This window comes from Salmo salar, chromosome ssa06, assembly GCF_905237065.1.
Source record: "Salmo salar chromosome ssa06, Ssal_v3.1, whole genome shotgun sequence".
NCBI lineage: Eukaryota > Metazoa > Chordata > Actinopteri > Salmoniformes > Salmonidae > Salmo > Salmo salar.
In genome coordinates, this window is record NC_059447.1 from 81,645,228 (window position 1) to 81,660,202 (window position 14,975).

Below are 14,975 nucleotides of genomic sequence, written 5' to 3' on the forward strand. Positions count from 1 at the left end.
TCACTTACACGTTATGGCACATGAATGGGTAAATTGTATCCTAAGGACGATGAACCTATCATCTCTATAACTGTAACAGTGACAACATCCCACTGGGCCCACACTGGTTGAATCAATGTTGTTTCCACGTCATTTCAATGAAATTACGTTGAACCAACGTGTAATAGATGCTGAATTGACGTCTGTGCCCAGTGGGACGACATGTAAACAAGGATATGCAGAACCAAGGAGAGAACCATGGGTAAGACTCACTAAGAGGTTTCTCAATACCCTTTCATACTACAGAGCTAAACGATGCTGTGTTGTACTGGCCTGGTCTGGTTATGCATCCACCATAGCTGTTAGAACCATGCTAGAAAGGACAATGTGAAAATTAAATATCTGTGCCAGCACAGTTTGATTTGGGTTGGCCCTATAGTGGGAACCAGGTGTTGGAGCAAAGGCATGGGGATGACAGAGTAGAATACCTAGGAATCTGACAGTCTGATCTAACAAGGGAGGCTTTCAAACACATCTGAGGAGAAATGAAATAGCTAACATTCACAAGAGAGTAAAACGTAATCCAAAAAAATAAAAAAAATAAAAAACTCTGCTGTGTTTACACAAATCATATTAAAAAACTTCCTGATGGCAAGCTTTATTCTGGCAGAGAGATCTGATGTAAGTGATGTCATTCGATGTTAGTGTAATTACTTTGCTAAAAGCCTTTAACAAATGAGCCTGCTGTAATCCCTCACTAACAGCAAGACATTTATTTGAACCTCTTTTTAACTAGGCAAGTCAGTTAAGAACAAATTCTTATTTACAATGACGGCCAAACCCGGACAACGCTGGGCCAATTGTGCGGCACCCTATGGGACTCCCAACTGTAGCGTCACGTCTTGCACTTGAGATGCAGTGCCTTAGACCGCTGCGCCACTCGGGAGCCCAAGCATATTCCTCCCTGTCTATGTACATACTGCATGCTTTGTTTTCATTTTGACCTAAATCATTATTGATTTTAATAAATATATTGTATTAGTACAGTGTATTATCCAGTCCTCTCCAATGCAACTCTTTAGTCACCTGGATGTAAATAAAACATGTTGCATGGGTCCTTCATGCCTGTGTTCCTCTTGTTTTACTGATATGTTGTCTGTTTGTTGCCTGACTAGAAAGTTACAGCGTTATGTGCAACATGTCAGCGTTAGTAGTACAAATGGATACAGTAGTGCTCTGTTGGATCAAGACAATTCACGGTAGAACTAAAACAATTCTGTGATCTTCCGATGGATGGATCAGCCAAGAGACCGAACCTGCCATTAAGTTAAGAGACATAAGCAAATAACTGTATTTGGCAACTTTGCTCAAATTGTCTACTCAACATTAGCATCTTTCCATCATCCCTTATAGAAATGTTCAGTTAGTTAGTGTAAACATGGTACCTCAACATATCATCATCGTAGCAGTACAGGTAGTCTACAGAGCTACATTCTATTTACTCTACCACATGCTCAGGTCCAATGACCTCATCAATAAAGCAGCATTAACCCTAGCCTGGTCAAACCGGACTGAATGGAAAAAACAATGTTTAACCAGGCTACTTCAAACCTTCCGTAACAATCCACTTTGATCCACCTAACGAGTTGAAATCAAATGTGTTTCAATGTTCTGAGGGATGGATTTGGATGTAACGCTCTCAACAGGCTAAACATCTAAATGAGTGTTGACACTGGGAGTTGTGTGAGGAGAGGTTGGGCTAGAGGCATGGCTACAGTTTCAGGAGTCACACAGACCCAGTCAAAGCTGTGTCCGACACCAACACAGTCACTGCCGAGTCCAAGATAATGAACACTGACAGATGCTTGGTCCTAGAGTCATCATTTAGTCACAGGAAAGAGGAACAGTCTTCGTTGAGGTTGGTGTGTGCCTGGGGGGTAAAGTCTTCAATAAACCCACAGGGTGGGTATATGAGGAACAGTCACTATTAGGACCATAGGGTAAAGGGTACGGTCTTTGACGGGATGACCACAGGCTGACCACAGGCTTGTGAAGTGGTCTCTGATACACAGTTATGTCTAATTGTTCTGGTCGCAAATTTGTGTGTGTACACTGGGAGACTATTATACGTGTTGAGGGAAAGGGAAAAAGAGTGTGTGTGTGTGTGTGTGTGTGTGTGTGAGCCTCTCTCTGTGTGTGTGTGTGCCTCTGTGTGTGTGTGCCTCTCTCTGTGTGTGTGTGTGCCTCTGTGTGTGTGTGTGTGTGTGTGTGTGTGTGTGTGTGTGTGTGTGTGTGTGTGTGTGTGTGTGTGTGCGTGTGTGCCTCTCTCTCTGTGTGTGCGTGTCTCTGTGTGTGCGCCTCTGTGTGTATGTGTGTGAGTGTTGGCTGTGGGTTAGGATAACTCTGGGTTATCCTCAGAGAGCTGAGTGGGATACCCCTGTCTATACATGAAGCTGAGAAGAAACAGTGCCACGTCGTGTGAACACCAATAGGCTGTGTGCGAGGTCACCGCCGACCAATAGCGGCTCTCCACCATGCCTTCTCGCAGCTCAAAGTCAATGCGCCTCTCCAACTCCACTGTAACACAAAGAATGACAGAGTTAAAACAAACACTTGTAATACTAGCCATAGATACGGTAACCAAACAGAATTAGTTTCCCATAACAATATGACGGAGCAGACCTGGGTTTATCAAACACTTTATATACAAACACTTGACTTAGCTTGAGTTTGTACTTTTGGTTGTGTTACAGGGCAGAGATTCTAGATTTCTTCATTATGATACAGGTTTGGTTGTGTTACAGGGCAGAGATTCTAGATTTCTTCATTATGATACAGGTTTGGTTGTGTTACAGGGCAGAGATTCTAGATTTCTTCATTATGATACAGGTTTGGTTGTGTTACAGGGCAGAGATTCTAGATTTCTTCATTATGATACAGGTTTGGTTGTGTTACAGGGCAGAGATTCTAGATTTCTTCATTATGATACAGGTTTGGTTGTGTTACAGGGCAGAGATTCTAGATTTCTTCATTATGATACAGGTTTGGTTGTGTTACAGGGCAGAGATTCTAGATTTCTTCATTATGATACAGGTTTGGTTGTGTTACAGGGCAGAGATTCTAGATTTCTTCATTATGATACAGGTTTGGTTGTGTTACAGGGCAGAGATTCTAGATTTCTTCATTATGATACAGGTTTGGTTGTGTTACAGGGCAGAGATTCTAGATTTCTTCATTATGATACAGGTTTGGTTGTGTTACAGGGCAGAGATTCTAGATTTCTTCATTATGATACAGGTTTGGTTGTGTTACAGGGCAGAGATTCTAGATTTCTTCATTATGATAGAGGTTTGGTTGTGTTACAGGGCAGAGATTCTAGATATCTTCATTATGATACAGGTTTGGTTATGTTACAGGGCAGAGATTCTAGATTTCTTCATTATGATACAGGTTTGGTTATGTTACAGGGCAGAGATTCTAGATTTCTTCATTATGATACAGGTTTGGTTATGTTACAGGGCAGAGATTCTAGATTTCTTCATTATGATACAGGTTTGGTTGTGCTACAGGGCAGAGATTCTAGATTTCTTCATTATGATACAGGTTTGGTTATGTTACAGGGCAGAGATTCTAGATATCTTCATTATGATACAGGTTTGGTTGTGCTACAGGGCAGAGATTCTAGATATCTTCATTATGATACAGGTTTGGTTGTGTTACAGGGCAGAGATTCTAGATTTCTTCATTCATGATACAGGTTTGGTTATGTTACAGGGCAGAGATTCTAGATTTCTTCATTACTATTAAAGCACTTTCTAATAAGGGTTTTACAAATACATTTGATTGGTTAATTGGTTGAATGATTGGTTGATTGATTATGCCTGACAAACTAAATCAAGCACACCTCAAGTATTTAGTATTTGCAATACATATTTGATCCAGGTCTGTGGGAGAACAGTAGGGTAGGTGCTTCGGTTAAATAGATCTGTCATAGACAGGGATGGAACTTCCTGAAAGAGATTCTCCGGTACTTTTGTATACTTTTTAGCCAGTAGTTCTGAAAGTAGCGCTCGCGAGATAAAAGTGGTCCACGTAAATTGCGTTTTACGTCACATACAGTATGTGCAGATATGTGTACCACTTCATTGCTCTCTCTTGCTCTGTTGTGTGTTCATCTTGCTAGCTGTCACTCAAATGGTAAGTGGCTGAAGCTCATTGGCTAAAACTCACATTGCTAGGGGGCTGGCCCATGTGGGGGAAAATGTAGGGAAAATGGCAAAGCACAGCTTCCAGAAAAACGCTTTCCAAATACGCAACCAGTACAATTTGATTTGTTGGCTAATTGAGGTAAGACAGTAATTCTGCTCATAGATGATGCATGTACAGTATGAACTACACATTGTTACATCCAGCCCAAAGCAGGTCGTTTAAAAAATACTTAGTAGTCGCCAAAGTTCCCGGAGTATGTCTTTAAGGACTTTGGGCACTGACCAGCCAGGCTAATAGACTGCAATCTTTACCAGCCCAGGTCCAAAATCTGTGCCATGCGATAATTGAAAAGACAACATTTCACTAACCGTTGGGCTAGTTGGACACATTTTCTACTAACCCAGTCTGAAAAGTACTAGCCACGGGCTAGCTTGATTTCCATCCCTGATACGTACATGTGGTGTTGTCCAGGATAGCTGAGGTGGACCGAGATATGGAGGACTCTACTTCCCTCGTCTCCTCTACTACAGGTAACTTCTCTAACTCCGTAGCCACACCCTCCTCTCCTGATACGGCATTATCCACCTCCAAGACCCCGCCCTCTGAATCGGAAGGCTCCTCCTCCACGTTGCCCACCTGACCACTTGAGCGTGAGAAGCGGGAGAAGAAGATCCCGCCAATGCCTTTCCCGAGACTGGCCGCACCTGCCGACATGGAGAACACAGCGAAACTCAAAGACAGACAAGCACACACACATACAAACACACACACACGCACACACAATCACATGGAGCAGCACAGCACAGCACAGCACAGGACAACACATATCAATCAACTAATGTGTCCTCACAGATATAGGCAGGAAAACACAATAACATTTATACTGGACATAGCACACCCACGCATTTACAAATCATTACCTTAGATTTGGTCTGATACAGCAAAGTGTTCTTTAAATAAAAAATATCTAATCCTGAATAAAGGAAATATATGAATCAGAGGTCCTCTAGTGTCAATCCCTGTGATAAGACTTAATTGCTCTCCATTGATTTGTTGAGGCTGTGTTTTCTGGACAGTGATTCAGCTATGCAAGCTACTTCTGTTTCAGCGAGATCAAATTACATCTTTCCACAAAATTACATATATACAAAAGTATGTGGACACCTGCTCGTCGAACATTTCATTCTGAACTCCTGGGCATTAATATGGAGTCGGTCCCCCCCTTGACTGCTATAACAGCCTCCACTCTTCTGGGGAGGATTTTCACTAAATGTTGGAACATTTCTGTGGGGACTTGCTTCCATTCAGCCACAAGAGCATTAGTGAGGTCGGGCACTGATGTTGGGCGATTAGGCCTGGCTCGCAGTCGGTGTTCCAATTCATCCCAAAGGTGTTCAATGGGGTTGAGGTGAGGGCTCCAGAGAATGTGTTTCCACTGCTCCAGAGTTCAATGGCGGCAGGCTTTGCACCACTCCAGCCGACGCTTGACAATGTCACATTGTGATCTTAAGCTTGTGTGCGGGTGCTCGGCCATGGAAACCCATTTCATGAAGCTCCCGACTAACAGTTATTGTGCTGACGTTGCTTCCAGAGGCAGTTTCAAACTCGGTGGTGAGTGTTGCAACCGAGGACAGACAATTTTTACGCACTACAACACTCAGTGGGCCCGAGGCGGAGCCTTTGTTGCTCCTAGACATTTCCACTTCACAATGACAGCATTTACAGTTGACTGGGGCAGCTCTAGCAGGGCAGAAATTTGACGAACTGACTTGTTGGAAAGGTGGCATCCTATGACGGTGCCACGTTGAAAGTCACTGAGCTCTTCAGTAAGGCCATTCTACTGTCAATGTTTGTCTATGGAGATTGCATGGATGTGTGCTCGATATAATACACCTGTCAGCAACGGGTGTGGCTGAAATAGCCGAATCCACTAATTTGAAGGTGTGTCCACATACTTTTGCGTATGTGGGTGGGTCTGTCCTTAACTAAACCCAAACAGCCCACTCTCTCCACTGTGACCTAACAGCCCACTCTCTCCACTGTGACCTAACAGCCCACTCTCTCCACTGTGACCTAACAGCCCACTCTCTCCACTGTGACCTAACAGCCCACTCTCTCCACGGTGACCTAACAGCCCACTCTCTCCACGGTGACCTAACAGCCCACTCTCTCCACTATGACCTAACAGCCCACTCTCTCCACTGTGACCTAACAGCCCACTCTCTCCACTGTGACCTAACAGCCCACTCTCTCCACTGTGACCTAACAGCCCACTCTCTCCACTGTGACCTAACAGCCCACTCTCTCCACTGTGACCTAACAGCCCACTCTCTCCACTGTGACCTAACAGCCCACTCTCTCCACTATGACCTAACAGCCCACTCTCTCCACTATGACCTAACAGCCCACTCTCTCCACTGTGACCTAACAGCCCACTCTCTCCACTGTGACCTAACAGCCCACTCTCTCCACTGTGACCTAACAGCCCACTCTCTCCACTGTGACCTAACAGCCCACTCTCTCCACTGTGACCTAACAGCCCACTCTCTCCACTATGACCTAACAGCCCACTCTCTCCACTGTGACCTAACAGCCCACTCTCTCCACTGTGACCTAACAGCCCACTCTCTCCACTGTGACCTAACAGCCCACTCTCTCCACTGTGACCTAACAGCCCACTCTCTCCACTATGACCTAACAAAAGAAGGCGATTTCAGGAAAGTCCAAAATAAAAAACAAGATAAACAAAGAGAAAAGTCTAAATACCAAGGAGATAAAAATAAAGAATCTGCCACAGAAAGTCCCTACATCTCTCCCTTCCTCCCCCCTTCTCTCTCCCGCTCCCTCTCTCACCCATAATGCTGGCTTTCCCCAGGTTTGTGATGGACTCTCCGTAGTGTCTTCGGGTCTGAGGGGGGGAGGTACAGGGGCTGGGGAGGCTCTCCGTGTCCGAGATGGATGCTCTCTCTTTCAGTGCAGGGTTGAGCAGCGTGGGACGGATCTGGTCGTACGGTGTCGGACTGCATGTGTTATACCTGTAGAACCCGGTCACAATATATACATGTCATTCACTAACACGGAAATTCCTGATTCATACAACACTGCTCCGGGGATGCCGCTCTGCCGCCGATTATTCGCTGTTCCAAATCTGTGTGTGTGTGTGTGTGTGTACTGACTGTGAACTAATATATTCAAAATAACATTAAATCCTCTACTCACCAGTGTAACTCATTCTGACCTATTCTTCTCAAACATACTCAATCCACTACTCACCAGTGTAACTCATTCTGACCTATTCTTCTCAAACATACTCAATCCACTACTCACCAGTGTATTTGGACTGGTGAAATGTTACTGTAGTTCTTTAAGATCAGGGGCTCCAATCGGTAAGCCTGAAAATACAGCCATAGGTCATCATTAAGCACATCCATCATTACATTTAACATTTAAGTCATTTAGCAGACGCTCTTATCCAGAGCGACTTACAAATTGGTGCATTCACCTTATAATATCCAGTGGAACAACCACTTTACAATAGTGCATCTAAATCTTTTAGGGGGGGGTTTAGAAGGATTACTTTATCCTATCCCAGGTATTCCTTAAAGAGGTGGGGTTTCAGGTGTCTCCGGAAGGTGGTGATTGACTCCGCTGTCCTGGCGTCGTGAGGGAGCTTGTTCCACCATTGGGGTGCCAGAGCAGCGAACAGTTTTGACTGGGCTGAGCGGGAACTGTGCTTCCTCAGAGGTAGGGGCCCAGCAAGCCAGAGGTGGATGAGCGCAGTGCCCTCGTTTGGGTGTAGGGACTGATCAGAGCCTGAAGGTACGGAGGTGCCGTTCCCCTCACGGCTCCGTAGGCAAGCACCATGGTCTTGTAGCGGATGCGAGCTTCAACTGGAAGCCAGTGGAGTGTGCGGAGGAGCGGGGTGACGTGAGAGAACTTGGGAAGGTTGAACACCAGATGGGCTGCGGCGTTCTGGATGAGTTGTAGGGGTTTAATGGCACAGGCAGGGAGCCCAGACACTCACTAGCCATCAGCAATCTCGATACTGGAACCCAGAACCAAATCTTGCTGCGCTAGCTAGCTAGCTAGCCGCTTGAAGTGATTCTGGAGGCGGAAATGGAAGCTGAGCCTCTACCAAAGCTCTTCCCCTTTCACCTTCCAATCCTTTATAGGTACAGTATACTACAGTATACCATCAGTGACTGACTGCATGACTGAATGACTCTACTGTCTGGTTCAGTTGGTTGGCTCACCACAGGGTCAGTAGGATGAAAGACGTTGAAGAGACGTTGGCAGATGGATTTGGGTAAGATGTGATCCTGGGTCACGTTGTTCCCAGGTCGGATCCCTCGTAACGCCAAGAACACGGCCAGGGGAGAACCCATGCAGAAAAAGTTCTCCACCTAGAAGCAAATAAACGGCGCAGAGAACATCAGAGGATTACAAAGGGTTCATTCCCAGCTCAGTAGGTCTGTCACAACAATGAGAAGAAATGGAATAAAGAATATGTCGATGTCACCTTAAATTTCAAGGCTGAAGAAGAGCCTTCAGATGACGGGGATTGCAAACCAGCAAACTGATTTTCCAAATCTCGTAACCTTTTAGACATGAATGAAACACAACAATAAATTAACATAAAGATTTAACACTGGGGACAAATTAAAGTGGGCGACTGGGTGATCACTGTGTCGTGGTCATCCGTTTGGTGCCTAATGAATATGACCCTGGCTAGTGAGTGTCTACCTACCTGAGTCGTGTGAGTCTCATCTCCTCTTGTAGTTGACGCCCCTGACAGCTTGGCCAGCGCTCTTGCATCTCCTCGGGGTCAGCCCATAGTTCTTCATGACGGAAACGTACTGGATCCCAGCCTGTCATGATGTCGAAAGTGATGACACAACCCAGGGAGTGGGACACGATGGACACCTTGCCACTCTCCCCAAACTCAGGGTTCCGCATGCAGAAGAGGCTGTAGAGACGATTCAGCTCCTGAGTTAGACCCTTAGTGATCTACAGAGACAAACAGTGGGACCAATTAGATTGTGTGTGTGGCTGAGAGTGCTTTCTGTGTGGGACTGTTCAATGCAACACATGATAAGTGTGTGTGCGTACCTGTGTGTTTGTTTGTGTGTGTTTGTGTTTTCTGTGTGGGACTGTTCAATGCAACACATGATACGTGTGTTCGTGAGGATCTCACCTCGTCTCTGTACAGAGGGCTGGTGTAGTACATGATGTCCATGGCACTGCTGTTGAGCATGTCCCTGAGTCCACGAACCTTGTCTGGAGTGATGGAATCCACCGTGTCTACAACCATCACACACACACACACACACACACACACACACACACACACACACACACACACACACACACACACACACACACACACACACACACACACACACACACACACACACACACACACACATCAACAAAGAACACATTTCAACCCGTCTGGCGTGAAGCCCAGTCCAATACAGCATGTACAGTAAACAACTGTTGTATTGTTGTCATGCGTTACGGCTAAAGCACAAACAGACCAGTGGGTTCACAGGTTAAGTTGTTTTGTCTTCATTACACAACAACAGCTGTTGTTACTGCATTTACATCTTAGTAGATGTTGAAAAATATTACAAGCACATACAATGTTACTCACATGATAAAAACAAATACCACACCCTGCAATCTATGCTACCACAGACAACGTTTCCACCAATTAGGTGTTCAATCTATGCTACCACAGACAACGTTTCCACCACTTAGGTGTTCAATCTATGCTACCACAGACAACATTTCCACCACTTAGGTGTTCAATCTATGCTACCACAGACAACATTTCCACCACTTAGGTGTTCAATCTATGCTACCACAGACAACGTTTCCACCACTTAGGTGTTCAATCTATGCTACCACAGACAACGTTTCCACCACTTAGGTGTTCAATCTATGCTACCACAGACAACGTTTCCACCACTTAGGTGTTCAATCTATGCTACCACAGACAACGTTTCCACCAATTAGGTGTTCAATCTATGCTACCACAGACAACGTTTCCAACAATTAGGTGTTCAATCTATGCTACCACAGACAACGTTTCCACCAATTAGGTGTTCAATCTATGCTACCACAGACAACGTTTCCACCACTTAGGTGTTCAATCTATGCTACCACAGACAACGTTTCCACCACTTAGGTGTTCAATCTATGCTACCACAGACAACGTTTCCACCACTTAGGTGTTCAATCTATGCTACCACAGACAACATTTCCACCACTTAGGTGTTCAATCTATGCTACCACAGACAACATTTCCACCACTTAGGTGTTCAATCTATGCTACCACAGACAACGTTTCCACCAATTAGGTGTTCAATCTATGCTACCACAGACAACGTTTCCACCACTTAGGTGTTCAATCTATGCTACCACAGACAACGTTTCCACCACTTAGGTGTTCAATCTATGCTACCACAGACAACATTTCCACCACTTAGGTGTTCAATCTATTCACAGACAACGTTTTGACCACATAGGAGTTCAATAGGTCACAAAGTGGGTGTGGCCACACATACCTCCATCCAGGCACAGTTTGGACCTCCACTCCACAGGAAGGAACTCCACGTGTCCTGTGGAACGATCTGAGAAATGCTTATCCTCCATCTTCCTAGCAGCCTCCCTCATCCTATAGACGAGTAATGGCACAGATACAGATCCACATTAACAAAAAATACATCACCAAGAATATTTGGTCATATTTCCTATGAATACCCTCCTTGTGAAGCATTATACATGCATTATTAATGCATCAAAATGCAAAACATACAGTATGTGACTACCACAAAACATGACTACCACATGAAGCTGGATGAGAGAATGCCAAGAGTGTGCAAAGCTGTCATCAAGGCAAAGGGTGGCTACTTTGAAGAATCTCAAATATAAAATATATTTTGATTTGTTGAACACTTTTTCGGTAACTACATGATTCCATGTGTTATTTCATAGTTTTGATGTCTTCCCTATTATTCTACAATGTAGAAATTAGTCAAAATAAAGAAAGACCCTTGAATGAGTAGGTGTGTCCAAACTTTTGACTGGTGCTGTAGGTGAAAAGAATTGCTCATTAACAATGGTTCCGTGAGAACTTTAGATTTAATCCTCCAATGTTTGGTATACTTTCTCTGCTCACTTTCCCCATGATAATACTATATTATAAACATATTAGATTGTAGAAAACCCGTTGACAGGGTCTGAGAGAGTTTTATACCATATCGTCACTGAGTTCGTTGTTCCTGTAACTCACATGCTTGTGTTCCTGATGATGCGGCCCTGGTCCATCTTCTGGCCAATCCCGTGCACCACAAAGACGATGTGTGTTGTTTCGGGCGGGGTGTCCTCGGGCGCTGCCTCCTCCACATAGCCCCGATGGAGACGCGTCCCACTACTGCCAGCTGAGGAGGAATTAAACCAGCTCTTTTACCGTATACATGAGCACAGGGAAACACAGGAAGAGCAGGAAGACCCGCTGGAGAAAACAAACTGACAACATTATACCAGAGTTGACAACTGAACGGTACAAAAGATCTGTCACGCCCTGACCTTAGAGATCCTTTTTATTCTCTATTTTGGTTAGGTCAGGGGGTGACTAGGGTGGGTACTCTAGTTTTGTATTTCTATGTTGGCCTGATATGGTTCCCAATCAGAGGCAGCTGTATCTCATTGTCTCTGATTGGGGATCATATTTAGGCAGCCTTTTCCCACCTGTTGTTTGTGGGATCTTTGAGTCAGTGCATGTAGCACCTCTGTTGTCACGGTTTGTTGGTTGTTTCTTTGTTTTTGTTGTTTGGTTGTAAAGTTTCACTAAAATAAAATGTGGAACTCAGAGCACGCTGCGCCTTGGTCCTTCTCTACACACAAACGTGACAAGATCACCCATTCTCTGCTCATTAATGAGTCACTCAATAAATTGCTGGATGTTTTTACATTTTTTGTTGTTGTCATCCTCCTATCCTTTTCATATGTTGTATGCGCATGGATTTCACTTTGTATTGAACGCCAGATTAGTGTAAATAAAAACTTGAACTTGATTAGCCTACTGTAACTGTACAGTTATGTACGGTACCAAAACAAAGTATTTGAGCAAATCCCACGAAAGACTGCTAGTTCTTAGTCAGGATCGTTATGAGATGAGACATTATAAGGGGTTCATACATGCTTATGTCAAGTCTTACAATACATTATAACCATAATAGGATGCATTGTACCTGCAGGTTTTAAGTAAGGTGTTACATACCATATTGTAGGCAGTGAAACACAGAGGATTCCTATTTCATGTCAGTGGGGATACAAACCTTTGGAGAAGCCCAGTCTCTGGGTGACAGTGCGTGCAATCTTGGAGGTGGTGGCATCACTGTAGAGATACACCTCGTCCACACTGTGCCAGTCCACATGGCTTCGGCTTAGTTTCAAACTGTGGATTGCTGGAGGAAGACGAGGAACAGTAATTAACACAGACCTATTAACTTCATTCCGTTCATGTGAATTAAGTCTCCAGTGACGTTTGGAGAAGTCCCACTTGCACACACTTAAACAGTAGTCGTGTTCAGTAGTTACTAAATGGAAGAAAATGGTCCCAAACAGATATGAACTTGTCCAATAAGAATCGCTTGTTTTTCTTTTCTGCAAGCAAAAAGCTTTAAAACATGTTCCTAAGGCATACACTAATGAATATGGCACAGCTGTCATGTATGTTGTCAATCTGCCATTTTTCCTTCCATTTTTACTATGACAGTTTGTATTCATTTTCAGGTGAACCTATGAATGTCCACCTGGTTTCGACGGAGCTCGGCGAAAACGAGGTCAGCTGACCAGAGCTTTCTTTGTGACGCTGGCCTAAATAGTTTGACAGTAAAAAAAGACAGCCTACACACAGTATAGTGACTCACTTACTGTAGTGCTGAACAGTAGCCAGTGTTGTCTGTAGTTAGGTACAGGGACAATGAAAGCACTTGGGAGCAGCATGCCATGTGCGACTTTCTAGCTATGTTTTGTTCTTTCTTTATTCAAAGTGTTTGTTTTTGGGTGCAGGACCAGTGGGGTGCGTGTTCATTCATACCATTCACATACACCCTTCATCGACACGGTCACAACCGACGCCCCACACGGCAGCACGCCCATGTCCCACTTGCCATTGAGTCCATCCACTTTACCATCCTTGTTGTCCACTGTGGTGGTCACCACTTCAATGGCGGCCTCGTAGGTCTCCCTCGTCTGGTGCCCCCTGAAGCGGGCAAGGTGATCCAGCTCGATGAGGTCACTCTCGTCCTCCTCAAGGGGAAGCCACGTGCCGTCGACAAACCACTGACCCCTCATCACAGCAATACGGTCCTGCTCTATGGATATACAGAGGGATCACACTGTGGTTATGGTGATGTCGAATCAACTCTATTGAATGGGCAGTATCAGTTGCTCAATCTGTGCTCTGACAGGTTCGGGACTGTTATGGCAGCCGTATTGAATAGAACTGGGGACCGGTGTGATATAATCAGGATTAACATGACAAACAGTGAGGGAGAGAAGAATCGTCTATAGTGATAAGAATAGGCTACTCACGGTTCCAGTAGACGGGGTAACATTCCTTGTCTTTGACGTCCACTTCGTAGAGACCACCTCTGACGCAAACAGCCTCAACGTTTACACTTATGGAATCCAGGTCGAGTTCATCTTTCTCCCATTCTCTGTCCCCTCCAACCTCTGCGTCCCCTGTCGTCATCTCTGCTTGAACAGCTCCTCCCTCTGCCACATATTCCAGTAGTGGCTCGGAAGCCGTGGCCGACTCACTGGCATCCTCTGGTTCGGTGGTGGGGCTCCGACATTTGACCTTACAGGGATTTAGTTCACATAATTTGCGGTAAATTACTTCAATTTTCAAAGAGTCGTGTCCAACGAATGGTTTCCATGTTCTCTTGTCCTCTTTGTAGAACCATCGCACTTCCTCTGGTCCCAGCTCGGTGACGACCTCCCCGCGGTGCCTGGAACTGGTGGAGCGGTTACGTTTCTTTGTAGTCACATTCCCATCACTTTCGCTGTAGTTCAGGTCGTTTGTGATATCCAAATAGTTTGTCCCCGAGTCGGGGAGAGGATGATAGCCCGAGTAAGCTTCCTCCACTAGGCCCAATAGCATGCTGTCCTGAGATAAACGGTGATCGCCTAGCAGCAGCGGAGGCAGGTGTATTTCCAAGCCGGACTGGACCGAGTCCATCTCCCCGTGTATATTCTCTCCCATCGGGTCCTCGTAGCAGGTCACAAACACGTCATTGGCCATATCCCAGTCATTGCTGCTCACGGAATTATTATCCGAGCTCAGTTGACAGGATGGCGACTTTATGTCCTTAAAATTGCTCATGACTTGACAAAAAAAACAGCCTATTGTCTAAATAAACAATATAGTCTAGCCTACGTCCTCAACCTTATTTCTCTGTGCCTTTTGCTTACCTAATGGTTTGTCATAGATAGGTCCAGGACTAACGGTTTCAAAACCTTCTCCTTGCTTATTACCACAAATGCCACCATCTGTGCGCCGGTTCATCCACTCTCCCAGAAATAGTCCACCGAAATTGAGACTTACTGAAATGATTGAAATATAGATCTACTGGCAGGAACAAAGTGGGACTCTGGGGAGACTATCTGTTCACCTATTGTATTCACCCTCCTATCTGCGGTTTGCTTACTACAGATGGTCGGCTAAGTGCTCCTCCCAAATGCGCGAAAAAATGCGCATGAGGGCATGTGCA

General features: G+C 45.0%; 1 protein-coding gene across 2 annotated transcripts; it reads right to left on the reverse strand.

The window, feature by feature from the left end:
• Nucleotides 1–2,264: 2,264 nt before the first annotated feature.
• LOC106608167 (phospholipase DDHD1) lies at nt 2,265–14,972 on the reverse strand. Of its 2 annotated transcripts, none has more exons than XM_045721073.1 (13): nt 13,795–14,972; nt 13,392–13,574; nt 12,534–12,662; nt 11,486–11,633; nt 10,758–10,867; nt 9,383–9,489; nt 8,936–9,195; nt 8,708–8,786; nt 8,442–8,591; nt 7,516–7,580; nt 7,042–7,223; nt 4,644–4,892; nt 2,265–2,556 (listed from the first exon to the last, which is right to left on the reverse strand). In XM_045721073.1, exons 1-13 carry the CDS (start codon nt 14,585–14,587, stop codon nt 2,372–2,374), a joined length of 2,640 nt encoding a protein of 879 aa, XP_045577029.1. In that variant the 5' UTR covers nt 14,588–14,972; the 3' UTR covers nt 2,265–2,371. The 2 variants fall into 2 exon arrangements, with proteins under 2 accessions (XP_045577029.1, XP_045577028.1); XM_045721072.1 differs by having other exon boundaries at nt 13,371–13,574.
• Nucleotides 14,973–14,975: the final 3 nt, after the last annotated feature.